This window comes from Drosophila elegans, unplaced genomic scaffold, assembly GCF_018152505.1.
Source record: "Drosophila elegans isolate 14027-0461.03 unplaced genomic scaffold, ASM1815250v1 contig_208, whole genome shotgun sequence".
Lineage (NCBI taxonomy): Eukaryota > Metazoa > Arthropoda > Insecta > Diptera > Drosophilidae > Drosophila > Drosophila elegans.
This window is the reverse complement of record NW_024545578.1, coordinates 18,165,997-18,190,444: the sequence shown is the minus strand read 5'-3', so window position 1 is coordinate 18,190,444 and position 24,448 is coordinate 18,165,997. Positions and strand designations below refer to the sequence as shown.

Below are 24,448 nucleotides of genomic sequence, written 5' to 3'. Positions count from 1 at the left end.
ACACTTTTTCCGGGGCACTTCGCAGAATCCGGGCACTCGTACTCTTGCCTCGTATCTGTGCAAATGATCGGGAAATTGCTGGACAAGATCTCAGTCGCCAGTTGTCGCCTGTGTGGCCTTTAACCAATCCCAATGTCATGGCCACTTATGCAATGTTGACTCAATGTCCCATTGCCTCTGTGATCTTATTAGGCAGCCCGGGATTTTCAAGGGGTTCGGACACAATTATCACCCCCGCATAAAGCGAATCGTCATCGTTGATAGCCACGTCATTGTGTCCGGGCCCGAAGTCCAAAGTCCCCCGAAATGTTTGTTAATGAATAAGCAAAACAATACAAAGGATTCAATGTAACTCGAACAAAAAGGGGGGTAAAATGTACAAATGACAACCATGCAATAGTCCAAGATATGGATATGCCATGAAAACCTAATTAAATGACACGTTCCAGGGAATTCGATTCAGGCGGGGCCACGTCAAAACAGTTTAACTCATGGCAAAAGATTTAACTTCTGCGGTAATTAATTGAGGATGAAATCGAAAACGAGGTTGCCTATTTTCAAGGAATAAAAGTAATTTGTATGGGATAATCCTCAATTTAGATGAGTTGCTAGATAAACGTGGTAATTTTGATGCAACAAAATTTTATAGGTATCCACAGAATGTCATTTACCACATTAACCAATTATAACGATTTCTAATAAAAGAAATTTATAAATTAAACTTAAATATATTTTTGTGCGTTTTTAAAATGTTCTAAATTAAATTTTTATTGTTAGTTAGTTTATTTCATTAATATGTCCAGCGTGTTTAAGAACTTTTGAAAATTATTGGTAAGTGTAGTTAATTCTTCACCAAAAATATACATACTTTCCTATTACCAATCTAATTTTCTTATCTGGCAAAAAGTGACATCAAAAAATAAGGATGTATAAGTGTCGTTTATTTATAAGTATTTTTTTTCAATAGTTCATCATTTAAAAATTCGCGGGATAAACTGCTTGTTTTTACTTGTTGCACTGCTTTAAATGCCTTCGAAAAATAAAGCTACCGCATCGGTTGCTAAACATCGACAAGACACACACTGCTTGCAACAAATACAAAACCAAGTTGCCACATCACTTAAAAAACATCGCATAGGGCTGCCTGACTGTCAACAACACATGTCAGAAAAAATTTGAAAAAAAAAACGTAAAAGTTGTGTTATTAAATGTCAAGTTAAAAAAAAAAAAGAAATAAGAAAAAAAACAATTTCTGATTTGTAATCGGAAATACAGGTCATATATGTAAACTATGAATTAAATATATATTTTATGGTAATTATTATTTATTTTGCAATATTTCTTCCATTATGTTTTCTTTTATTTTAAATTTAGTTTATTGAAAAACAACAGTTTTCAGTGCTAGTTCCAAAATTAAGAAAATAAAAATTAAGACATTACTTCGCACTTCTAGCTTAAAGCTAAAAAAGCTCCTTCAAGTAATTTGTGGCTCCTTGAGTTTGATTTGAAGAAATAAAAATAGATTCCTCATACTAAGGGACAGTCAGTAGTGAATAATATATGGACAAGTTGAGTGACCAGAAATGGAGCAGGCTGAAATTCGTATGAGAAAGCACAAGGCATACAACTTGTGTACTTAAATATAAACGTACAAAATTTATCGAGTATTCATACAGAGTGTTTCTGCAAACAGAACCCATGCCAAAAACCCATCCCAGCACAGCAACAGTTTAACAATGCCGACATCAAATTTCCATGGCAACTGCGGAAATTCCGCCGTTGTTGTTTATTTGGGATACAAATTCTAGCCAATGTCAGCTAAGTACAACAAAAACAAAAATATTATTTGAATAAAATGTTTAATAACTTCAATATATAACGTGCGGATAACAAAGAAACCTGTGAAAATGTGACAGCTTTTGAGAATCACTTTTTTACACGTAGTTTCGGCAATCGGTTGACTTTTACCCCGTAAATATAATATTTTTTTAAAAACCTATAAACGTAACAAAGGAAAAGTGAACAATGCCGACGATCCCGAAGCGGGAATACAAGCCCAATGGCGGGGGAAAAGGCATGGGCATGGATTTCCTCAGTTCTGGAATCAAAGGAACCGAGGTCACCGAGATGCAGCTCAAGTGGCACGAGAATCCTTGTCCCGCGCCGCCCTGCAAACAGGCCTTCTGGTGGGCCAGCCATCCCAAGCCGATCAAAATCAAAGGTTGTCCCAAGTGAGTAGCAAACGGAAAACACCCAAGGAATTTTCCTTAAATACCCTGTCATGGGGGTAAAACTACTGGGGTGTATTTTAGTCCTAATTCAGAGGTTAAGTCCATAGTTTTACGAACTAAAAGAAAAACTGCAGCTAATGCCTAGTTGAATAGATGTAATATTTTATGTATTTTATTCACTTTATTTGATAAAGTATTAGGTTTTAAGTCTCAAAACTATTATAAAATTATCTGTGAATTAATAACACATTAAAAAAATACATTTTTTTTAATTAAATGCAAAACTTATGTATTATTAACTTTAGGTTTAGATAATAACCATGATAGAAAAAGCATTTCAACCTATTCTTAAAAAATATCAACACTTTCTGTACGTTAGTATTTCTAATCTTAATAAGTGATATAGAAAAAAGAAATCAAACAACCTGATGATGGGTATCTGAAAGTTGCAAAAGTAACCTTCAGTCATAAAAACTTATTTAACGCCCTGGGAATGGGATTTCCTATATGTCTCCCCACTGGGGTCAACGGAATCCGAGACCAAAAACGAAAGTCATAAATTGCGTAAATAAATTATTAAACGCCGACCGTGTTCGGGTGATGGTCAATACAGAGGCTCAACTAAAGGACACGCAAGCCGGCTAACATTTTGAACAGAAGCCTTCGTGTCCCGAAAGGAAACAAATGACGAACAACAGGGAAGGCGGATTTGCGGGGAAATTATGAGAAGTGTGCAAGTCGTTGACTGCTCAAAAGTATAAACTGACGCACTATCATAAAAATAAATAAATATACATATCGGAGTACAGATAATGACGGGGGCTGGTCTTGGGTCCGATTAAGGTCAAACAGGCATTAAGGATGATCCCAAAATGTGATAAAAACACAGTAAACTTTAATGTTTCGATATCAAGTTATAGCCAAACTCTCATGCTCCTTAACAAAAGATGGAATTAAGGTCATCAAAGCAATAATTATTGGATAAATTAATTGGTATAATTAAGGAAACATTTAAATAGATTTAATAGTTACCCGAACAGTCAATTATTGTCGATTGACTGCGCAACATTAAAAAACATAATTAAAAAATGTGGACTATAATAGTATTATTTCAGGGGGAGACCCTTATAAAACTAAACATTAAATTAGAAAAATGTGTTAGGTATTTGTTATCCTTAGAAAGAATTTTGTCATGTATCTAATTTAAGATAATTGGTTCCTTTTCTAATTAATTATGCTCAGATTGCTTTTGAATTCCGCTTATCGGGCAGTCCGAACCATCGACCTTGGCCATTGACATTAGTCGGGTGGAGTTCCAAGTAACAGAACCACCCACCTCCGATTTCAATGTCAGCCAGCAAAATGCGTGAAGTCATCTCCAGCAATGCGACAGGAAATGTGGACACCATTGAATGAAATTCAAGGTCCTCCGCCAGGCAGGACCTTTAATTGGAGACCCAACGACCTGCGTGGAAAAAAAAGCTCTTATGCAAAGTAGAATTCCTGGGAACTTGGATTTGGCCATGCCAACGCCGTCGACTGTTAACAGTTCGCATTATTATTGCAACACCTGCCCGTCAGGTGCCTCAAACTACGACGCGAACTTAAGACACACTTGTAAAAATCGGGTTATCACTCTGATTTATAAAGCGATTTATTAATTGGATTTTAAATGAATATTCCATTACTAATTATAAACGCAAAGGTATCATTTTTAAAGCGAAGTATTTTAAAATGCCTTTTCCAGAGATTAAATTTAAGTGACAGCCTTTTTTAGGGAAAACCAATATTTGCGTATGATTATTTATAAGTGTTAAAAAAAAATGTTAGCAATTAATTTAAGTTTCTTGTAAAACTTTAGTTTTAAAATTTATGAATTATTTAAGTTAAATCCCTTTTGACTGAAACCGAAACATAAATTGTTGTCAAAGAAATCACACCCATAAACGCAATTCCTATACAAAAAAAATGATGTTGCAACACATTACTTCCTAAGAAATGTTTTAAATACGTTTCCTTGCAAAAACGTTTACCACATAAACTCAAGGGCATGAGGTGGAATATTTCATAGAATCAATTTGTAATATTTTTCCGACTGCACAACCGACTGCTGACCACGGGCCGAGTTAAGGACGAAGCCGGGTCCGAGTGCTAGACCTGCGAGTCCTTTGGTCATTTGGCGTTTGCCATTCGAACCGTGCGGTAGTGTGTTCCGCGGACAAACAGCCAAAACCAAGCGAAGCAACACCTGACCGGGCGACCAGCGAACCACACAAAAAAGTATAGGAAAATTATTGATTAACTTTTTTTCGGTGCGCTGGGCGAGAGAACCGTGTGGTGGCTATTTATAATGAACGAGGTGACCGGTGGCCGGGAACAGGGATAACCAGGGCGGAGGAAGCGGAGACCATGCCAGAGACGGAACAGCAGCATCAGCAGCAGCAGCACCCAGCACTCTCACACCCTGAACCTCAGCCAGATCCAGACCTGGACCCGGAACCCATCCCCGCCAATAGACCGGATCGCGTGCAGAACTTCTCCTTCGCCAGCAGCTATCCCTATGCACCAGGACGCAACTCGTCCACATCTAACTCCAACTCTAACTATAACTACAACTCCAACTATAACTCCAACTACAATTCCAACGGTTTCAACGTTCAGCGGTACCAGAGTCCTTATAATTTCCAGCACGTGGTGACCAACGCATTTTCGGTGCTGCGCCATCAGCCCTCGGAGGAGCAGGAGCTCGTTGCCCATCCCACGCGACCCCAACAGGCCATCGTGCGTCCCATCAGACGTGAGGAGGCCGCCATCCCGACGGATCACCAGGATCACCATGTAGCAGAGCCTGCCGGTAATCAGCCGCCGCCGAGATCCTTCTTTTCGCGCAGCACCCAGGAGGTGCGCAGCTTTGCCGATGAGCTGAGCCAGAAGCTGCGCTTCCTGGCGCCCGAGGAGAACGGCTACGGCGGACGGCAGAGCGCCAGTTCCGGCGCCTGGATGGATCCGGCCATGGCCCAACGACCTCGGTTCGAGACGACTGTGCCGCAGGGCATCTTCCTGCCGCCGCCGCATGAAGTCCAGATGATACCGGCCACCATGCTGCGCAGGCATGTCTACGCCTACTCCTCGTATCCCATGATCCTGCAGGGCTACTACGCCAAGGATCCCGCCATCGGTGAGGCCAAGGAGCACAAGGTGACCGCCACCCGGCTGAACGGTGTGCGTGCCACGGCTGCAGTGGCAGCGGCAACAGCAGCGGCCTCCAAATCCGCCCACGATTCGCAATCCCTCGCCGGCGGTCTGCACATCACCAAGGCGCAGTTCCAACAGCAATTGCAGCAGCGACGCAACAACAACAGCAACAACAACAACAACAGCAACAGCAGCGACAAAAGGTAATAAAAAGGCCAACCCCTAAATACAAAAAAAAAAAAAGAGCAAAAAGGGGGGAAGGTTCTAGCAACTGACCAAGGCAAAGTGGGCCAAAATATATTACCATAAATTCAAATGAGAAATATACAGCCGGGCAGGAATGGAAATGGAACCAGAACTTAGCTCCCCCTTTAGACCGCAAATACTTGGCTTGCTACCTTTATCGATTGACACCTAAACATTGCAATTATCAATGTGTTTTTGCTACAAAGTGCTACTATTTAATTACAATTTAATAGAACCTTATAATATTTTTAATCGGAAATCTCTTGAACGTTTAGAGATATTTAAACATTTATTAACTGACTAGATCTAATGACTCAATTCAATTTCTTGAACATTGTTTCCAAAAGTAAACTTAATTAGTTATTTTCTTATTAATTGACTAGATCTAAAATGTCTCTGATGAAAAGCGTTTAAAAATTGCCTAGCTCTTGCCAACACTATTAATGTTTATAATATCTTTTAATACTTTTTAATAACAATTTAAACAAGGACACAAACTGCGGCAAGCAAATAGAATCGAAGGTTCTTCCCAATCTGCGTTTTTCCATATTTTATAAATATACCCCACTTCTTACCTTTTATTGACTGTTCGACAATTCAATTAGATATGCTTTTCCAATAGCATTTGGACATTGTAAATTCCCTGAACGGTTTGATTAATTTATTTAGCGCATTTTCGTTTGGGAAACTCGTTTGCCTTGCATAAACGAACATGCGAGCCCAACGGACAAAGGACCCTCGAATGTGTCGTGCCAGCGGTGAATATCCTATATTCCCAACTCAGGGCTTAAATAATTTAAATCAAGATTTCGTAAACAACAACAATGGTCGAAAAAACAGCGAAAAAAAAGTGCCACAAATGGAGGGAAATTAAGTTCAATTGCCACACCAAAAGAGGCAAGAAGGACACCTATGGAAAAACAAAAACAAAACACGTCCTGGCGGGTGTCTCTCATAAATGGATGTTATTCTGGTAAATGGGTTTTCTTTTTTTTTGTTACACACTAATATGAGATATCATTCAACATTGAAATTAGAATGGCGTAAAAGAGTTGACCGAATGCAGGTCATTTTCCCATTCTTTATTGAGGGAAATCCACAAAGTTAAATACACAATACATGACAATTTATTATTTTCTTTTTTTTTTTTATTTTAATTATTGGTGCCTTAGGCTGCTTAGTTAAAATATTGGTTCTTTATATTTGTAAAAAAAAATGTTTTGATACATTTTATAAAACCATGTTGCTCTGATATTATTATATCAAATTAAAAATACAAAGCTTTGAATCTTAAACACATTTAAAGTATACACTGCTGCTTTACTTAAAGTTTAACTTTTCAATTACTTAATCTCTTTTCATACCCTTTTTTTGAATAAACATTCTAAAAAATGTTGCTTAACTCTGTGAAAAGTTTCTTACTTGTACATTGTATTTGCGAATTTTAGAATGTATATTCCCTGTATACGAAAAATCCAAGAAATTATTGCAAACTATATTTTTTGTGCAAGGGTATATCCCCAAGTAATAGGCATAAGGAAGCCGGACCAGCGGTTTCTCGTTCCATTAGCTGATTGCTTTGGTCTTCAGACCCAGACCCAGAGAAATGTTGTTAGACATTCGCCAACAACTTCAATGTGACTTCCTGTTTGTGGGCCAAAAGTAGCAAAGAATTTGCATAGGTCACGAGTTCAGGTGCCAAGTTCTCCTAGTGCAATGTCTGGCAATGTTATGTACGCCATCGTATGTGCAAATGCGGTAAGAAATGTTTGTTTCACCGCTAACTTGCCGCCGGGGCCATACATATAAATTAGCAAGTCATAAATTACTCAGCAACTTCGGACTGGACTCGCTTAACTTTAAAGCTTTAAATCGGCGCCCCTCCATCTGACCCAAAAGTGTACTGAACTTTGGGGAAATTGATTCGAATCGGAGATGACTTGACAAGCGGCCTGCGAGGGCGTTGAGAAATGCACAAATTTGATGTTTATCGCCTTGATAGTGCAACAGATTTGGGTCTAGGAAAAGCTGAGAAGTGCACTGAACATAGGGCATGAACTATGCTCGAAACCGACATATATCCAATAACTAATAATTAAGTAAATCTATTAAATATAAACGGTACCTTTATAAAACAGACTTAACAACATCATATAAGCAGCTCATTAAATGCAATATTAATAAAGTACATATATGTAATGTAATTGTGTGCTTCTAACGGATTAAAAAACTACGTTTACTAACTGAATATTAAATACAATTTCAATTTTTAATAATTTTGTCTTACACCATTTTTAATAAATAATTTTTTTTTACTTCTATTATATATCAAATATTTTCTGAATTATTAATTTTTTTTAAGAGCAATACTTAAACTATAAGTACTAATTATGTCTTTTAAATCTAGGTATATTCTAAAAACGGTAAATAACAATCGTATTTAAAGACTACGTATACTTGAAATGCATTTACTAACTGAATAATAAATACAAGTTTTATTTTAAATTAGTTTAAGATAATAAGGTCCTAGACTAGAACATATATTTTTATTACTTTAGAATTTTAAACGAATTTAATAAAACTTCACATGAGAGCCTTTTGAAAAATAGGCAATTATTTTTCTGCATGTGGAGTTTGTTGAACTGGGTCGAGGCTTACTAATTGATGGCTCTCTCACCTGCCGGCACCTCCTTGCCTCCCAATTCCTACCTTTGCAGACCCATCGTCCCGCCGCCGGAGCCTTACAAGAACGTCATGTACGACCGTCGCGTCATAAAGGGCAGCAACTTCGGCAACTCCTCCATGGTGGTAGGTTTCCCCAGTTCACAGTTCTCGGTTCTCAGTTCTCTGCCAGCCCTGACCCGCGACTAATTCACATTACTTTCCGCTCCAGACGGATGTGGATCCCTTCGACAAGGCCGCCGAATTGAGGCGCCGCAATATGTTGCGCAAGCGGACGATCCAGTGCCGCAATCAACGCAACGTCCTGGGAACTCCGCCGCCGGTCAAGGGCCGCAAACACGAGACCATTCAGACGGAGAAGTACCTGGAGAAGCTGGTGCAGCGCCCGCCGGAGTTCTCCATCGACACCCAGACGGACCTGTTCCTGGAGAAGCCGCCAACGCCTCCGTTCATCCCGGCCAAGGTGGGCGTGGACGTGGGCACCGAGATCGGCGACGGCGAACTCTTCCACTTCGATGCCGAGGCCCAGCCCATCATCGATGTCCTGGTGGACGCGTGCATCGAGCAGAGCATGCTGGAGGTGGCCCACGAGATGGAGCTGGCCAGTCTGCGGCGCAAGCAGGAAGAGTAAGTACACTGAACAAAGTACAAAGTTAGAAAACAAAACTATTTCATACTCAATTTAAAATGTGTTCGCATGGATTTTCGTTGCGGTTTTTAGTTATTTCAAATATAAAAATATTATTTAATCTAATATTTAATTTGACTTGAATACATACAGTCTCTCAAAACTATATAGTTCAAAATCTCAAAAAAAATTAATACTTGCATTCGAATTTATAGTAGTGCCCTAAAACATTTTTTAATTAACTTGTTTAGCACGGAAGTAAACAAAAATTCTCCTTAATCTAACAAATTATCGTTATAGTTAAATTTCGAACGTAACTTAGATAATTATTTTAAAATTATATAATTTTTATGTGTTCCGAAATGTTCCAAAATTCATTTTTACATCATATGGTATATAATTTCTGTGCATTTACAATTTGTTGTATTTTGAGTCACAAATAATAGCTAAAATGAAGAGATATATATTCAAATCATATTGAAATCACATCGTATATTTTTCTGTATATTTTATGATTCACATATCCAATAACATTACATAAAATATTACTTTTAACAGCCAAAATCGGGTTACAAACGTTACAATCATTAAGTTTTGTATATATTACAGTTGTGTTCTGTGTGGCTATAACCATATCCATGACCTGAAATTATATTGTTTTTAATGACCATTCCACAGATTCCTGGCCCAACGGGAGGCTGAGCTGGCCGAGCTGCGTCGCCTGGAGGCGGAGGAGATTCGCCTGCAGGCGGAGAAGCAGCGCCGCCTGCGCCAGGATGCGATTGCCAAGGAGCTGGATGCGGAGATGCAGAAGAGCGTGACGGCGGCCAAGCTGCTCCAGGGACACATTGCCAGCCTGGTGCCGGAGGTTCTCGAGAACATTGAGCCGGCCAGCGATGCCGTGAAGAAGGAGCAGCTGATGAAGAGCGTCTGCCCGTGGCTGTCCGCCGAGGTGGCCGAGGAGGTCGGTCACATCGTGGACTCGCGCGAGATCCTTACGGCCATCATCCAGGAGATCATCAAGCAGCGGGCGGAAGTGTATGCCGGCTACCGGGATCCCGAATCTGAGCCATCCGCCCCGGATGCGGGTGTTTGCGAGGAGGAGGGCTGCGCCATCGACGAGATGGAGGCGTGTCCTTGCGAGACGGAGGAGGAGGAGTGTCCCGAACCGCCGCCACCGCCCCCGCATATCTAAATGATTTCGTTTCAGTTTAGTTAATATTTCGAGTCCTTAAAAATGGCGATTCCTAGCCCCACACACACACACACACACACATACACCACAAACACACACACCTGCGATCAAGGATGGCTGCAACTTTGTTGTTGTGTCTGGCGAAGGACTCGACTCGTCGCAGGATTCACGACCGGGCGCCAAACACAATTGCACAGCGGCGGCGGCGAAACGACATCGAATGGCAAATTGTAAACTGAATAATTGTTAAAGGTTTTTGTGTTACCTAAAATTCAACGAATAAAGCTCAACAAAACAAACCGAACATAAAACAAGAGACTTGGAGGGGAACCTCTTTATCTTATTTAATCCCATTCCTTTTAAATTTTTTTATTTATTTATTTATTATCTAAAAATATCCACACAAATTTTAACATGATAAAATTTTTAAGCCAGCTTTTCGAAACTTACCTCGTGTTTAAAGCTTCAAGTAAAAATACACACCAAACAACTACTAAAGTTTTAAAAACTTTAAGGGTACCAAAACAGAATTCTTTAAAATTTAATTTTTTTTTGTTCAATAATTAACAATATTTGAGATAAACTGGAGTTTAGTAATTATTTGTAGACAGTAAAAGGGATCTGTTTACAAAAACGATATACATCAATCAGCAGACTGGGGTTAACTCCAGTCAGTACCATATAAATAAAATGTTGACTTTAAAAAGTCACAAGACGGCCTAATAAGCATTTGAAAAGATATTTAAACTAGTTTTAAACAATTTTAAACTAATTGCGGCTATTTCGTGTGACCGTAGTGCGTAGAGCGTGCATTCTCGCGAAACCGATGTACGGTCACACAGTTTGTGACGTCATATTAATTTGTTTTTCCCGACTTAATGAATCACCGTCGCTAAATTCCTTGTTTTCATTAGTAAATCGTCTGCCCAGGGCGAAGTTAAGATGTTTTCCAGCGGCCCCAACTACAACAAACTGAAGACCAATCTTCGATTGGCTCTGAATCGCCTGAAATTGCTGGAGAAGAAGAAGGCGGAGCTGACGCAAAAGTCCAGGAAGGAGATAGCCGACTACTTGGCCACGGGAAAAACGGAGAGGGCTCGGATTCGTGTGGAGCATATAATAAGGTGGGTGCTTCGGATATAACACATCACCCTATACTTGTATTTATCTGACGGATAATTACTAAAGGGAGGATTACCTGGTCGAGGCCATGGAAATGGTGGAGATGTACTGTGACCTGTTGCTTGCCAGATTTGGCCTCATCACCCAGATGAAGGAACTGGACACTGGGATCGCCGAGCCGGTGGCCAGCTTGGTGTGGGTGTGTCCCCGCCTCCAGAGCGATATAGCGGAGCTAAAGATCATATCGGATATATTTGTGACCAAATACGGTCCGCAATTCGCCGAGCAATCGAGAACGGCCACGGGAGAGCACTTTGTGTCGGAGAAACTGATGCACAAGCTCACGCTGCAGGCGCCGCCCAAGCTTCTGGTGGAGAAGTACCTCATTGCCATTGCCAAGAACTACAACATCGAGTACGAACCGGATCCACAGGTCATGCAGGAGGAGCAGCCCCAGCAGCCGCATCTCATCGACCTGTCCGATCGGAACAATTTGAGTGGCGGCGGTGGTGGCGCTGCTCCACCGCAAATGGGTTTCATTGGTTATCCGGCAATGCCACAACTGCCCGACATGCCGATGCCACCGAGTACCAAGCCCTTTAATTACCCACCCTTTGGTGGATCAGGAGGAGGAGGCGGTGGAGGCGGAGCATGTGCTGCCCCCCAGCCAATGCAGCCACCTCCGCCATTTGCCTACAACATACCGCCCAATCAGCCGGCACCTCCCGCAGTCTTACCTGCAAAGTGCGCCGAGGAGAAGGATCTGAACACCAACTTTATCAATGTAAATATACTTCTATGATTTTTTATAACACCGCAGAGAAAAACAAAACAGTATTGACATATGCAGTTGCAATCAGATTAACTTTGAAATAGTTTTAATCTGATTTATAAGATTATAGGCACTAAAATTGCATATTTTCTTTATATTCTTCCAAAGACAATTTCATTTGTCCCATTAAATTATAAACTAACAAAATATAGTTCTATACCAAAGTCTTATATAGATCTTCAATATCTAAAAAAAATGTTTTGTTTTCGGAACCTTAGCTCAAAAAAAAAATCTAAAAAGGAAGCAAATTATTGATAATCTAATCGCAACTGCAGCTAGAGGTAACCCCCTCATTGGAAAATAGTTTATTGTTAAGCTTTCGCATGTTTTTGCATGATTCTTGGGCTGTTGCAGCGTGAATCGAACAATACGGATGGCTCGGGCAGCCCGGATGAGAATATTTTGGTAGGTTTACTTTGTGTAGAATGCTGGTAATCCAAAAACTAACTCGCTTATCGTTCTGCAACATCACTTAACAAATGGAAAACGCTTCCATGGTTTCTTCTCTCCACTGTTAATATCTGTGTGACGTATTTTGCCCGTCTGTGCCAACTGTGCGTGTAAGTCCAGTCATCCAAATGATTCATAGTTTGCTGCCCACTGTCTGTCCACCTGTTATCATTTGATTATTATGCCTATTAATTTGTTATGCGCGTGTTTATTATTTTTATTTGCCTTATGTTTTCTTTAATTTTGCTTGACAGCGCCCCAAACCCGAAAATGATCCGCCGCCGCGGTACACCTCGATTAACCCCGTTAATCTCCAGGTCAGGACATTGGATTTAACCCAACCAAGCACTTATTTTCTTATAAAATCTATTGTACCAAACCTTTCTTTACTGATAAGCTCTAAAACTAAAAATTATTCATTCTATTAAATCAAAAATGATGTTAGGCAAATCAAATTAATACTTTATTGAAATCATATTATTATTTAAGATTATTAATCAGACATCAGATAAAGAAGGTTTTTTGAATTGTGTGCCTTAGGGCTTTAAAAAAAAAAACTATGAATTTAATTGTTTTCACTTTCCCTTCGCAGAACGCCAACAAACCTAAACCACAACCCCGATCTAAGCTGCCACCGGGTAATCCCACTCTGCCAAGTGCTCCTCCGGCGTTGGATTTCCCCTCGCTGCCCAACGTGCCCAACGATCTGCCGGATATTCCGGGCTCAGGGGCCGAAAAGAAGGACGACGAGGAAGAGATCGACTTCGACGATCTCTCACGCCGCTTTGAAAACCTCAAGAAACGAAAGTGAAGCTCTCCAGCACAGAAATTTTCAATTTTGCAGTATATTTGTTATAATCTCGGTCCTACTTTCTATAAATAATCACATATATATGTAAAAAACACCAGATCCCTTTTAATTATTCATCTCAATACGAAGCTGGGCAGTTAAGCTTGTAATCCTACTTGTTATTTCCATAAAATTTACAAAAAATTTTAGTTTATCAAATTCAAATGCAAGAAAATCATTTATGTTATTTGAGGGTATCCAAACTCATCACTTTTTATGATAAATGTTTATGAAAGCTTGTAGCCGATATATGTTTAGCAATTGTTTATGCCTTTCACAATCTTGATGATTCATTTATAAACATGCAAACAGATGTACGATTACCTTTCGGTGGCAAATAATTTCTTTTTTGTTATTTTCTCAATTCCTTAAAATTGTCAAGAATCTATATTAAATAACGATTCTATACAGGATGTCTTAGTTATGACTTCCGATGGCGAGAAATTGCATGCATACCAAATACGTGGTCAAATAGAAACGTGGTATTTAAATTTTCTGGCTTATATAAAAAACACTTCAATTGAGACAAAGCAATAAACAAAAAAAAGCTATAAACCAAAGCAATTGATATTAACCTTTTTCAAGAAATCAAAATCGTTATAATTTTCACATAGTCTCATTTATGTTTTACATAAACATTACCAAACGGATGATTTTTAGGGGGGGTTAAAATTTCTAGAACAGTTCCTCGCTCTCCACAACTTCCTTCAGTTCGAGCAGCTCCAGCAGTCCTTTGCCCTTGGTCTCGTTCCTCACCAACTCATCAATGACGCGATACTGGCCAGGATCTATGAGCAAAGTGAGGTGCAATGTGGCCTCGTCCCATTCCTCGTGCTCCACGGTGTTGGCCAGCTTGACCACCGACTCCTTGAGCTTGCCACCTCCCTCTTTTCCTGCGAAGCTAACCCGCAGCTTCATGCGTGATCTTTCGATGGGCAGGTGCTCCCTGAGCATCTTAATGGCCTCCAGTGTGTTCTGCTTGGTGTTCCTGTTCATCTTCACAGAGAAGTGGGCATCCTTCAGCGATTTCTCGATGATGGAGGCGGAGTATGGACGACGGGTCTCCGGATTTACACAAAGGGCAGCCACGGAATTGACTATGCTGTTCAGCTGGGTGTCCAGGCAACTTTGACGCTCCTTTTCCGACACCTGGAGTTCTCCCTTGCTCAGGATCTCCTTGCAAATCTCCGTTTCATCTGTTTTATTGAAGGCCTTCTGCAACTCGTCCTTCTTGGCCGCCTGTCCTTTGGAGACATTGGTGAACACTGTGTGGGTCTGCAGCACTTCATCGATGTCCTTTTCGCTGTAAAAAACAAAAAAGCAGTGATTTTTTAAAGATCAAAACATTTCACAACAAGCACGTGCGGAATATCATGGATTTTACCTGTTGCTCCTCCAAGAAAGCACTTTATTTTTATAGCAGGCTATTTCAAAGCGTTTGCCTCCCTTTTTCAACCTCACAATAGCGACATTTGTGAGGCGTATTTGATTTGTCGGGGTAAATATCTTCGACATTGTTGTTAAAATAAAAATAATAAAAGCTGCGTAATTAGGGATGAGCCACTAAAAAAATAAACTTTCGATAGAACAAAACGATGGGTGGCTTGGAAGTTGATTTATATATATTTATTGTATTTTACGGTCAACAAGATTTAAACAAGTTAAGAAATTAAAAAGAATTTATATTGTTTAGGTGAATAATTCAACATAATTCAGTTGACAATTAACATTTTTAAAAATATTAATTTTGATATTTTTATTAACAACATTGTTTTAAATCTTATAATTTTGTTGTTTTTCTCTTAAAATAAAAAAAAATAAAAAATACGGGTATACAAATAAATATAATGTTGAGTTTTTAATCTGGTTTTTCAAAAAACCTTCCAATTTCAGCACATATTTAGCTATCAGCCAATTGTATAGTCCTAAGCATTTAGGCTTTCGTGAGCTTATGCACAATTTATTTTTATAGAGCTATATTTAAACTAACTATAACTATTTTCTTCCACCCACAGATTTCAGAGTTATCGTCTCACGTCTATCGCGGTTCTGTCATCACTTCCTTCTGCTGTTGTTGTTGCCTCTCTTCTTCTTCTTCACCCAATTCGCCAGAGCGCGCAGCAAACAACAAAACACAAACTGCCCAAAACCGCGTATCAACTGCAGTTAAAAATCGTTATCATTCGACTTTCGCCGATTAACTCCACCATGGGGCCCACAACAAGATCAAACGGCAAACGCCCGCGTTCAGTGCAAAAATACGAAGATTTTAAGCAAACTCCAGTGGCCCAACCGTTTAGAGGTCCCCTCAAACGAGCTACATGCCAATCAGAGGGACCTCTAAACATTAGGCGAAGACGACGGCACAGGGGAGACATCGATAAACCAGCGGCCAAAGCAACGCTGCAAAATGTTTGTAAACAGCCTCGCGGCCGCCAGGTGGCGCTCTCGGTCGAGCATTGCCAGGTCGAAAAATCCACCGAATGCTGCCCTGCATTGTGAACGCCATTTTTATTGCACGAAAGAAAGCCAGAGTTTTCAAGCAAAATCGCGAGTAATTAACGTGTGATAATTGTGAAAAGCCAGCGCGAATATGCTTTAATCGAGGATCAAGTGTTTCGGGGTGCCAGCACAGCGAGCGGCGCTAAGAATAAGCCGTTTTTGGAAAGTTGAAGGAGGTGTGTGTGTGTGGGAATGGCCAAAAATGAGGCACAAGAAATGCCCAGTAATTGTATAATAAATTTGCTTAAAAATGGTTGAATACGCAGTGAAATTTGCAAGGAAGTTGTGCATTCCTCAGGCGTTTTTGAATATTTAAATTTTCTGCTTAAAAACGCTCGATATCTTTCCATTTAACTGTGTTTTTTGTGTGTGTGTTTGAGGCCTGCGTAAATGTCTCAAAGTTGAGACGCCTGCAATGGGCCATTACAATTGTTCGTTAAATGTGTTTTAAATAGCATAAATACGTGTCAAACGTTGAGCTTCTGTCTGTTTAGTGATATTTTGGATAATAATTATCATAACTTTTTTATAAACTGAAAACTGTTAAAAAAAAGATAATCTCCAGTGTTAAATAAATTTACATATTGAATGTTAAGGAATTTGTTACTGGGCTATAAAATGCAACTCCGACTAAAAGCAGTAATTTGTATATAGAATAATTGTTTATTATTGAGATTTAAACCTGACTAAATGTGCTACCATAGTAAATTAACCTTTAATTCTTCTTCTTAGGTCCTTGATAATGGAGCAATATATAGTGCCCCTAGAGGAGCCCGTCTACTCGGATTTGCAGGTAGTGCAAGTGCCTCAAGATGAGGTGGGGGTGAGTAGTATCAAAAATCCTCTATAAATGCATTATTAAACTATGATACCTTACAGTCGTTGGTTCTGCAGGACGACCAGCAGTTGGTGTTCAACGACCAGCAGCAAGTTGTCTACCAAACGGCAGCTCCTGCTCAATATCAACAGCCCCAGCAGTCGGCTGCACCCACATACCACATCATCGGAGGCGATGATCTCGCCCAGCAGCAGCAGCACCAACAGCAGCAGCAGCAGCAACAACAGCAGCAGCAGCAACAGCAAGTTGTAATGCACCACCAGCAACATCAAGTGCAGCAGGTTCACTACCAGCAACAGGACGCACAGCAGCAGCAACAACAGCAGCAGCAATTGCATCTGGAGCAACAGCAACAGCAGCAATATGTGCAGCACCAGCAGCAACAACCCGCCATTCAGCACACGCAGCAGATTTACTACACTTCTGAGCAAGTTTTGCAACCAAACGCCATTGTTCAACATATGCAACAGCAAAAGAAACAGCAGCAAGTGATGCAGCAGCAGCAGCAACAACAACAACAACAACAACAGCAGCAACAGCAGTATCAGCAACATGCCCCCGCCTATCAAGTCCAAGCTGCTCCTCAAGGGCAAGCCCAATTGCTGCAAAGCCCACAGCAGCAGCATCAGCAAGCGCAGCAGCCACAAACGCTGCAGTTGCAGACATCGCCGGCCCAGCAGCAACCGCAGCAGCACCAGCAGATTGTCTATCGCATGACCACCACCCAGCAGCCACAAAGACCCATAGGGGTAAGTTGGGGATCTAGTGACCTTTACTCCATCCTTAATTTTTAAAATGTGTTATGTTTTCCTCTACTTAGATGCTGAACAATACGCACGTGATTGTGCAGCAGCAACCTGTGTTAATCCAGGCCCAACAGCATCAGGAACTGATTATGCGCCAGACGGCCATTCATCCGTACAACAATCGCGTCGTCTATGCCACTTCTCCACAACAGCAGCAGCAACAACAGCACGTCATCCAGCAGCACGTACAGCAGCAGCAAGTGCAGCAGCAACAAGTCCAGCAGCAACAGCAGATGCAACTGCAGGCCACGGGCCAAACAGCCCACTTGGTTCAGGCTCGTGTTGTGCCCCAGCAAACCCAAAACGTTGTCTACCAGCAGTTGCAAGTGCAAAAAGTTCAGCAACAGCAACAGGCGCCACAACAGCAGCAGCAGCCGCAGTTGGTGGCTCAACAGCAACCGCAACTAGTGACCACCTCTGCGTCAGGAGGAACCCAACTTGTCAGAGCCGCGTTCAGGAAATCTCCGCGCGGAGGAGCTGTTGTGAGCAGACCAGGAGCGCTAATCACCACTAGGCCCACGCTTACGCCCACAATAGTGCGGCAAGTTCGCCCGCGAGGAGGAGCTGTGGGCTCAGTGCCCGGTGGATTGGTTAGGAACATGCGTCCTGCCGGCTTGCGACCCACTCGAGCTCCATTGATGGTGCAGACCAGTGGCAGCGACGGTCAGACAATGCAAATTGTGACTCAGGCCCAGATGAAACAGATCACCATCAGCACGAATCTCGGCCAGCCGCAGCAGCAGCCACAACAACAGCAGTTGCAACAGCAGCAGCCGCGTCACATCTATCGCACCCACATGGTTACCGACGGAAATCCCCAAGCGCAGCAGCCTCACCAGCATATGCTGATGGTGCGGCATTCACCCATTCGTTATAGAGCTCCTGTAACGTTGACCTCAGCTGTTTCGGCACCAGTTCCGGCACCGGCTCCTGCAGCAAATCCCGCAGCTGGAGTGGTGCAATCAAGCAACATAGGCATGGATTTGGAGGAGCGGATTCAGGCGGCAGTGCTGAAGAAGGAGCAACAGAAGCCTGCACCACCGACGCAAGCGGTGGCCCCCAACCAATTGCAGTCCATGCAAATAGGAACGGGCACCACCCTCACCACCTACTATCCTGGAGGAGCTGCCTCGCAAGAAGAGGAGCAACAGCAACAGCAGCAGCAGGTGGTGCAGAGTCAGGCGCAGGGAACACGTCCGGCCAGTGGAGCCAGCATGACACTGGCGGAGTACAAGAAGAGGCAGACCCTGTCGGCCTCGCCGGCTCCTGTTGCGGCACCAAATCCCGGCCTGGCACCCATGAGAGCCAACAATCCTGGAACCATGGTTCGGCCAACGGCCAAAATTACGCCCACGCAACCACCTACTGGAGCTTTGGCCCCGGGCACCAGAATTATGCAGCCTCAAAGGGCGATACCAGCCGCAGTGGTGGCTCCACTTCCAGCGCCACCAGCGGCTACCCAGGGATCATCCGTGATGAAGACCTCGCACAACAACTACGAGATCCACTCGCAACATGTGCTGAATAACCGAGCCGGTCAGGAAATTGCAGACCGCGATAAGAACAGTGCCAAGATGCTGGTGATCCTGGCCAGCGGCGAGCAGCGTTTGATCACCTTTACTCTGCCACGCGAGTCCTGCACGGTGCAGGATCTCCTCGAGCAGGTGGGCGTGCCATTCGACCATACAACCTCCATCCAATGTGTCGAGCATCGCGGTGCCAATGTGGACTTTGTGGTCACCGTGGGCTTTACGGTGCAGGAGTCAACCAGCGAACTGATTTCACGGGCGGAGGAGAGTCTTCAGATGAACCGTTCGCAGGATAATCAAGCACCGGTAGCAGGAGCATCCGCCAATTCTGGTCCTGCCACCTCCAGTGCTTCGCCTGCCTACGCCCAAGCAAATGCCGCAGCGGAGCAGGCAAAACGCGAAGCGGCCAGTTCGGCAAGTGGTAACACATCAGTAGGGGCGGTATCGTCTGCCGGCTCCACTGCATCTGCTCCCTCGGAGGGCAGGAAGCTGATCGATGGCTTCCTGGCCGTCTGCCAGCTGTGTGGCTTCACTGGAATGGATCACGCACGCTGCGAACGTTGCAAACGCGTCTTCCCGGAGCCGCCGAAACGTAAATCCTACATGCCCAAGCCCAGTGCTTCATCATCGCCAGCTTCTTCGTCGTCCAGCGAGCCCGTGTCCGCAGCTGTGTCGGCGGCGGAGAAGAAACGAGAGCTGGCAGCAGCACGATTTAGCAAGCAAATCGGAGTGACCTACGGATCGGGAGTGGGAGTTGGAGGACGGGGCCGAGGATCCCTGGCCATGCGGGGAGGAAGGGCCAGAGGAGGCCGTCGAGTGGCCGAAGTGGATCCCGTGGTGCTGCTGAGCAGCGAGGACGAAGCTGATGAAGGCGAAAGCAACTCTGAGACTGGATATGTATGTTTAAAATTGACCTATTTGTCGTTGTATGGCTATTTTTTATAATACTTATTATTCTATAATCTTTGCAGCAATCGTCAAACAATTCCAAACTGAACACCAATGGCAGTCTGCATGATCTTCCCGCCGCCTTCGCCTGCGAGCCAAATCTGCCAGAGATCGATGAGGAACTTTTCTATAAAGGTAGGACCCATATGAAGCACCTATTTTTATCCCGAATCTTTGATAATGTGTCAGTCAGCTATTTATGTATTGTTAGTAAAGTTGTCGGGGAATTTATTAATAGCCACTCGTTTATCTATTTAAATATTTAGGTTTTTACTTAATTATACATAGACAAAACAATGACCGAAATAGGTAACTTTTATTCAGTATCTTTGCGAGCGTATTAAGAAACGTTTAAGATTATACCATACGTATCTTCGAAATATACGTACCATAAATTTACCAGTCATATATTTTTATACTAGATTGAGATACTAAATCTCGATAAATAGGAGTAACGTATATTTTTATCATTGGATTTAGATACTTATTTTTGACTAGATAGATACTTATTAGATTGCAGTATTAATTTGACATACTAATTTATTGTTAGGAAGCGTTGATGAAAGATACTTTAAATTATTGATAAAAAGCGACAAAAAAATTGTTTACAAATGAATTTGCAAATATGTTTACCAATTATTTACCAAAAAGTAAACACTAGCTTTTTTCGACAGTTTTGTTTTTTTTTTGCGATAAATTAAGCTAGTTTTTAGCTAGCGGCATCCCTCATGCATTGCAATGTTGTGTGTGCAGTAATTTCGTGTTGGCAACGCCGTCGACCAAGCGCTACCGCGTCAATCCGCCAGAGGGCGCCCCTGCCAGTCAGAGCACGCCATTTTAATGGTCGGCCGAGAAGAAGCAGAAAGCAAAGCGAATGCGTGAAAACATCGTTCCTCGTTCTTTTGGAAATCCCTTAGATTCGCTAGTTTTAGTTACTTTTTAATAATATATTTAAGCAAACAGAGCAGCTGCTATACAAGGACACAATGATTGACGAAGGTAATGCCGGGGGAAACCAAAATAGCAAGTGCTTGAAAAATGTGACTGCAGCCACGAGGAAAAGAGTACATAATTAAAGACCGTCTGATTTTTTTTTTTTTTTTTACCTTTCCAGACTTTTCCCGCGGTGATGTTACGGATTTGTCGGATATAGCGGAACCGGAAAAGTTCTCCACATCCCTGAGCTGCAGCTGCGTGCGTTTGGTGCCCTACAAATTCGAGATTACGGAGCCGGTAAGGCCTCACCCCTTTTCTCCTGCCCTTGAAATGTGTATAATACAATTTGGTAATCCGCTAATTGTAAATCCCCAGGTCTGTTTCACCTCCAAGGGCGTCCGGCTTGCGGGCATCCTCAAGGACAAGGACGAGAAGTTCGTGCTGCACATACATAAGCAGGAGGTCATCAAGGTGATAGCCCACTTTGGAAACGTCGAACCCGCGCGACCACTGGTCACGCTATATCTTCTCAAGACCTGCGCGCAATATGTCAAGAACCAGCTCCAGCTGCCCGACGATCAGCCCCATGAACGTGAGTAACTAATTATGGGTCATTATTTAAAATGCCCAGTTAAAGTGCGTCAGTCCTGAGATTGTTTCATAATACATTATAGTATCGACTATTTTATATCTTTTTTGTATTAACAATTGCTCTATCTTTATTAAAATAGTGTATTAAATGCTCAAAGTCAGACATAAGTACCCATTTCGGAGATGGGACGAAAAATCGGCTATTAATTCTCAGTTAAATGGTATCTGTAGTTAATATCAAATTTTATTTAAACCAAAAAATTCCAATTAGGTGTATTTCTTTTATGGTTTCATTGACCTACCATCTTTTTCAAACCGCCAACAAAAAAACATTCTTAAAATGTATCACTGCAATAGGTATTCATTGTATGATTAGTATAAAACAATTCTTATTTCCTTACTAATAAATTTATTTACCCTTGATAATTCCAGAAATCGGCTTCAAGACGCACAGCTATCACACTCGCCGCCTTATTCTGCTGTTCGATAGCGTCTCCTTGTCCGCCCGCGAACTCATTAAGTCGATGTTCAGCTGCGTGGACGAGATTTCCTCCACCGATGCGGCCGAGATTCTCGAGAGGATCGCTGACTCCGATCGCAAGACGCAGGACAAGAGTTCGCAACCAGCGCCTCGCCAGCTGAGAGCAGATGAGCAGGTCAGTCTGCTCATGTATCCGCCGAAGGGAACCGGAAGCCTGTGCATCCGCATGGAGGACTACGTGTGCCTCACCAAGGAGTCCTATCTCAACGATATCATCATTGATTTTTACCTGCTCTGGCTGAGAAACACGCTGATTCCTGAGCCTCAACGCGAGAGGACGCACATCTTCAGCACATTTTTTTACAAGAGATTAACTACGCTAACACGCCCAGCGGACATGAAACAAACGGCCGCTCAGAAGCGTCACGCCAGGGTGCAAAAGTGGACCAAAGTGGTCGATATATTTGATAAGGATTTTATTATAGTTCCCATCAACGAGCAGTCACATTGGTTCCTAGCCATAATATGCTTCCCCAACCTAAAAGGTCCAGTCACTTTCGACACAAACCAGCCCGTGGAACCGCAGCATCTGAAACGTGCCAGGGGCAAGAAGGTATCGCTTCAGATTGGCAACACAACCATAACCCCGCTAACGAAACGTGGAGAGGGTGGACAACTGCCTGCAGCTCTGACCGCCGACAACGTTTGCCGGATAGCAGACGATGAGAGCGAAAGAGACGAGGCGGAGGGCGATGACAGCGACATGGCCTCGGAAGACAGCGAAAACTCAAACTCGGCCAAGGAGCCCGTGGCCACGCCAACCTCCACGACTGCTAGCACCCCCAGTCAATCCAATTCACAGCCCACTCCCAGCGGTCCAGCGAGAAACATTGCTTCCGACGAGGTGCCAGCCGTTAAACAACCGTTGATCCTCATCTTCGACTCACTGGCGGGCGCTTCGCGAAGTCGCGTTGTGGCCACATTGCGGGATTACCTCACATGCGAGTACCGGGTGAAGAAGCCGGATGCGCAGGCGCACGTCTTCAACAAGGACAACATGCCGGGCCACTGCGTCAAGGTGCCGCAGCAGAACAACTTCACCGATTGCGGCCTGTACCTCCTGCAGTATGTGGAGCAGTTCTTCAGCGAGCCGATCAGAGACTATAGGCTGCCCATCAAGCAGCTGACCAATTGGTTCGACTTTCTCACTGTGACCAAGAAGCGCGAGGACATTGCCAATCTCATCCAGCAGCTGATGGACGATGGCAACCAGCAACAGAGGCAGATCCTGCCGGTGATTGAGTTCCCCACGCTGAACGGGCAGTTGGTGGAGTATCCCGAAGATACGGAGAGCGCCGAGTTTGAGGAGGAGGAGGGTCACGACGACGAGGATCCCACGAGCGAAATGGTGAGTTTGCGACTAGTGCTGATTGGGTATTTAAAACCCTTTCGTGCTCTGAAGAGTGCTATTTGATGTATAATTGCTGTAAAATGGTCACTAACGCTTGCGTTACTTTCAGCACGATGAGAACAATGCCGGCACGGACATGGATGTGGATCCCGTGAACGAAGAGCCAGCGCAGGGAGCGAAAACCGTCTCGTTGGCCACCGTGACCACCACGACGACGGCCACGACTGGCAAACGGTTCGTGCTAAAGCGGCGCCTGCATAACGGCTCCATATCGAGTCCCAGCAACGGAAACGGAGAGGCCAGCAGCAATGGAGGCCCACTGATGATGCCCCAGCTGGTAAGCACGGCAGCCGGGTCGGCGGGTGTATCGGCCGGAGTTGCGCATATCACGCCACGTGGACCAAGCGGAAGTCTGAAGATCCGCAAGATCGAGCCGTAGCCCCAAGAGATACTCGCTATGCGAGCCCGCGATCCGGATGCACATATGCCCCACCTGCCTGCGCTGCTCCAGCTGCCACAGCTGCGGCACCACCTGTAAATACGCATTACACATTACACTGGTTATTAATTCTATGTATCTAAAACTTTACCCCTTAAACTAAATGAAACTACATTAAATTAAAACTAAATAAAGACTACATTCGTATGTATGCAATACAAGCAGTTGGTTCGGGTTGTAAATGACAGTTTTTATGTGGGGAATGGAGAAAGTTAGTAAACAACAAAAAAACGTAGAGAAAATGCTAAACAAATTTAACGATTTTTAAATTTGTGCTCTTTATTTAATTTATCGCTTTTGAATATATGTGTGTGGTTTTTGTGGCATCATTGCCAATTAGCATAATAGATTACTTTAAATTTACATTTATGTAAATTATTTATCATATTTAAGTAAACTTAGTTTACGAATTATAATTTGTAAAAAACTACTCAATTTTCATAAAAAATAGAAGTAAGTTTAAATTTTAATGGGCA

General features: G+C 42.8%; 4 protein-coding genes across 12 annotated transcripts; 3 read left to right on the top strand and 1 right to left on the bottom strand.

The window, feature by feature from the left end:
• The first annotated feature begins 1,923 nt into the window (after positions 1-1,923).
• On the top strand, positions 1,924-10,481 carry LOC108142820 (radial spoke head protein 3 homolog B). Of its 2 annotated transcripts, none has more exons than XM_017266882.2 (4): positions 1,924-2,231; positions 8,390-8,480; positions 8,566-8,981; positions 9,661-10,481. In XM_017266882.2, the coding sequence occupies exons 1-4, from the start codon at positions 2,026-2,028 to the stop codon at positions 10,175-10,177; spliced, it is 1,230 nt and encodes a 409-aa protein (XP_017122371.1). In that variant the 5' UTR covers positions 1,924-2,025; the 3' UTR covers positions 10,178-10,481. The 2 variants fall into 2 exon arrangements, with proteins under 2 accessions (XP_017122371.1, XP_017122370.1); XM_017266881.2 differs by lacking the exon at positions 1,924-2,231 and adding an exon at positions 4,427-5,629.
• A 541-nt stretch (positions 10,482-11,022) lies between these two features.
• LOC108142510 (IST1 homolog) lies at positions 11,023-13,486 on the top strand. Of its 6 annotated transcripts, XM_017266423.2 has the most exons (5): positions 11,023-11,301; positions 11,366-12,083; positions 12,486-12,536; positions 12,836-12,898; positions 13,174-13,486. In XM_017266423.2, exons 1-5 carry the CDS (start codon positions 11,120-11,122, stop codon positions 13,390-13,392), a joined length of 1,233 nt encoding a protein of 410 aa, XP_017121912.1. In that variant the 5' UTR covers positions 11,023-11,119; the 3' UTR covers positions 13,393-13,486. The 6 variants fall into 6 exon arrangements, with proteins under 6 accessions (XP_017121912.1, XP_017121915.1, XP_017121914.1 ...); XM_017266426.2 differs by lacking the exon at positions 12,836-12,898 and having other exon boundaries at positions 13,210-13,486; XM_017266425.2 differs by lacking the exon at positions 12,836-12,898.
• Positions 13,487-14,007: 521 nt separating this feature from the next.
• LOC108142512 (ribosome maturation protein SBDS) lies at positions 14,008-14,993 on the bottom strand. Its single transcript, XM_017266429.2, has 2 exons — positions 14,816-14,993; positions 14,008-14,734 (listed from the first exon to the last, which is right to left on the bottom strand). Exons 1-2 carry the CDS (start codon positions 14,944-14,946, stop codon positions 14,107-14,109), a joined length of 759 nt encoding a protein of 252 aa, XP_017121918.1. The 5' UTR covers positions 14,947-14,993; the 3' UTR covers positions 14,008-14,106.
• A 529-nt stretch (positions 14,994-15,522) lies between these two features.
• LOC108142509 lies at positions 15,523-24,136 on the top strand. 3 transcript variants are annotated; one of them, XM_017266421.2, is made up of 9 exons: positions 15,523-16,109; positions 16,666-16,726; positions 16,813-17,520; positions 17,592-20,003; positions 20,078-20,189; positions 21,169-21,287; positions 21,366-21,582; positions 22,014-23,470; positions 23,583-24,136. In XM_017266421.2, exons 2-9 carry the CDS (start codon positions 16,676-16,678, stop codon positions 23,910-23,912), a joined length of 5,406 nt encoding a protein of 1,801 aa, XP_017121910.1. In that variant the 5' UTR covers positions 15,523-16,109; positions 16,666-16,675; the 3' UTR covers positions 23,913-24,136. The 3 variants fall into 3 exon arrangements, with proteins under 3 accessions (XP_017121910.1, XP_017121909.1, XP_017121911.1); XM_017266420.2 differs by having other exon boundaries at positions 16,666-16,756; XM_017266422.2 differs by lacking the exons at positions 15,523-16,109; positions 16,666-16,726; positions 16,813-17,520; positions 17,592-20,003; positions 20,078-20,189 and adding an exon at positions 20,897-21,053.
• Positions 24,137-24,448: the final 312 nt, after the last annotated feature.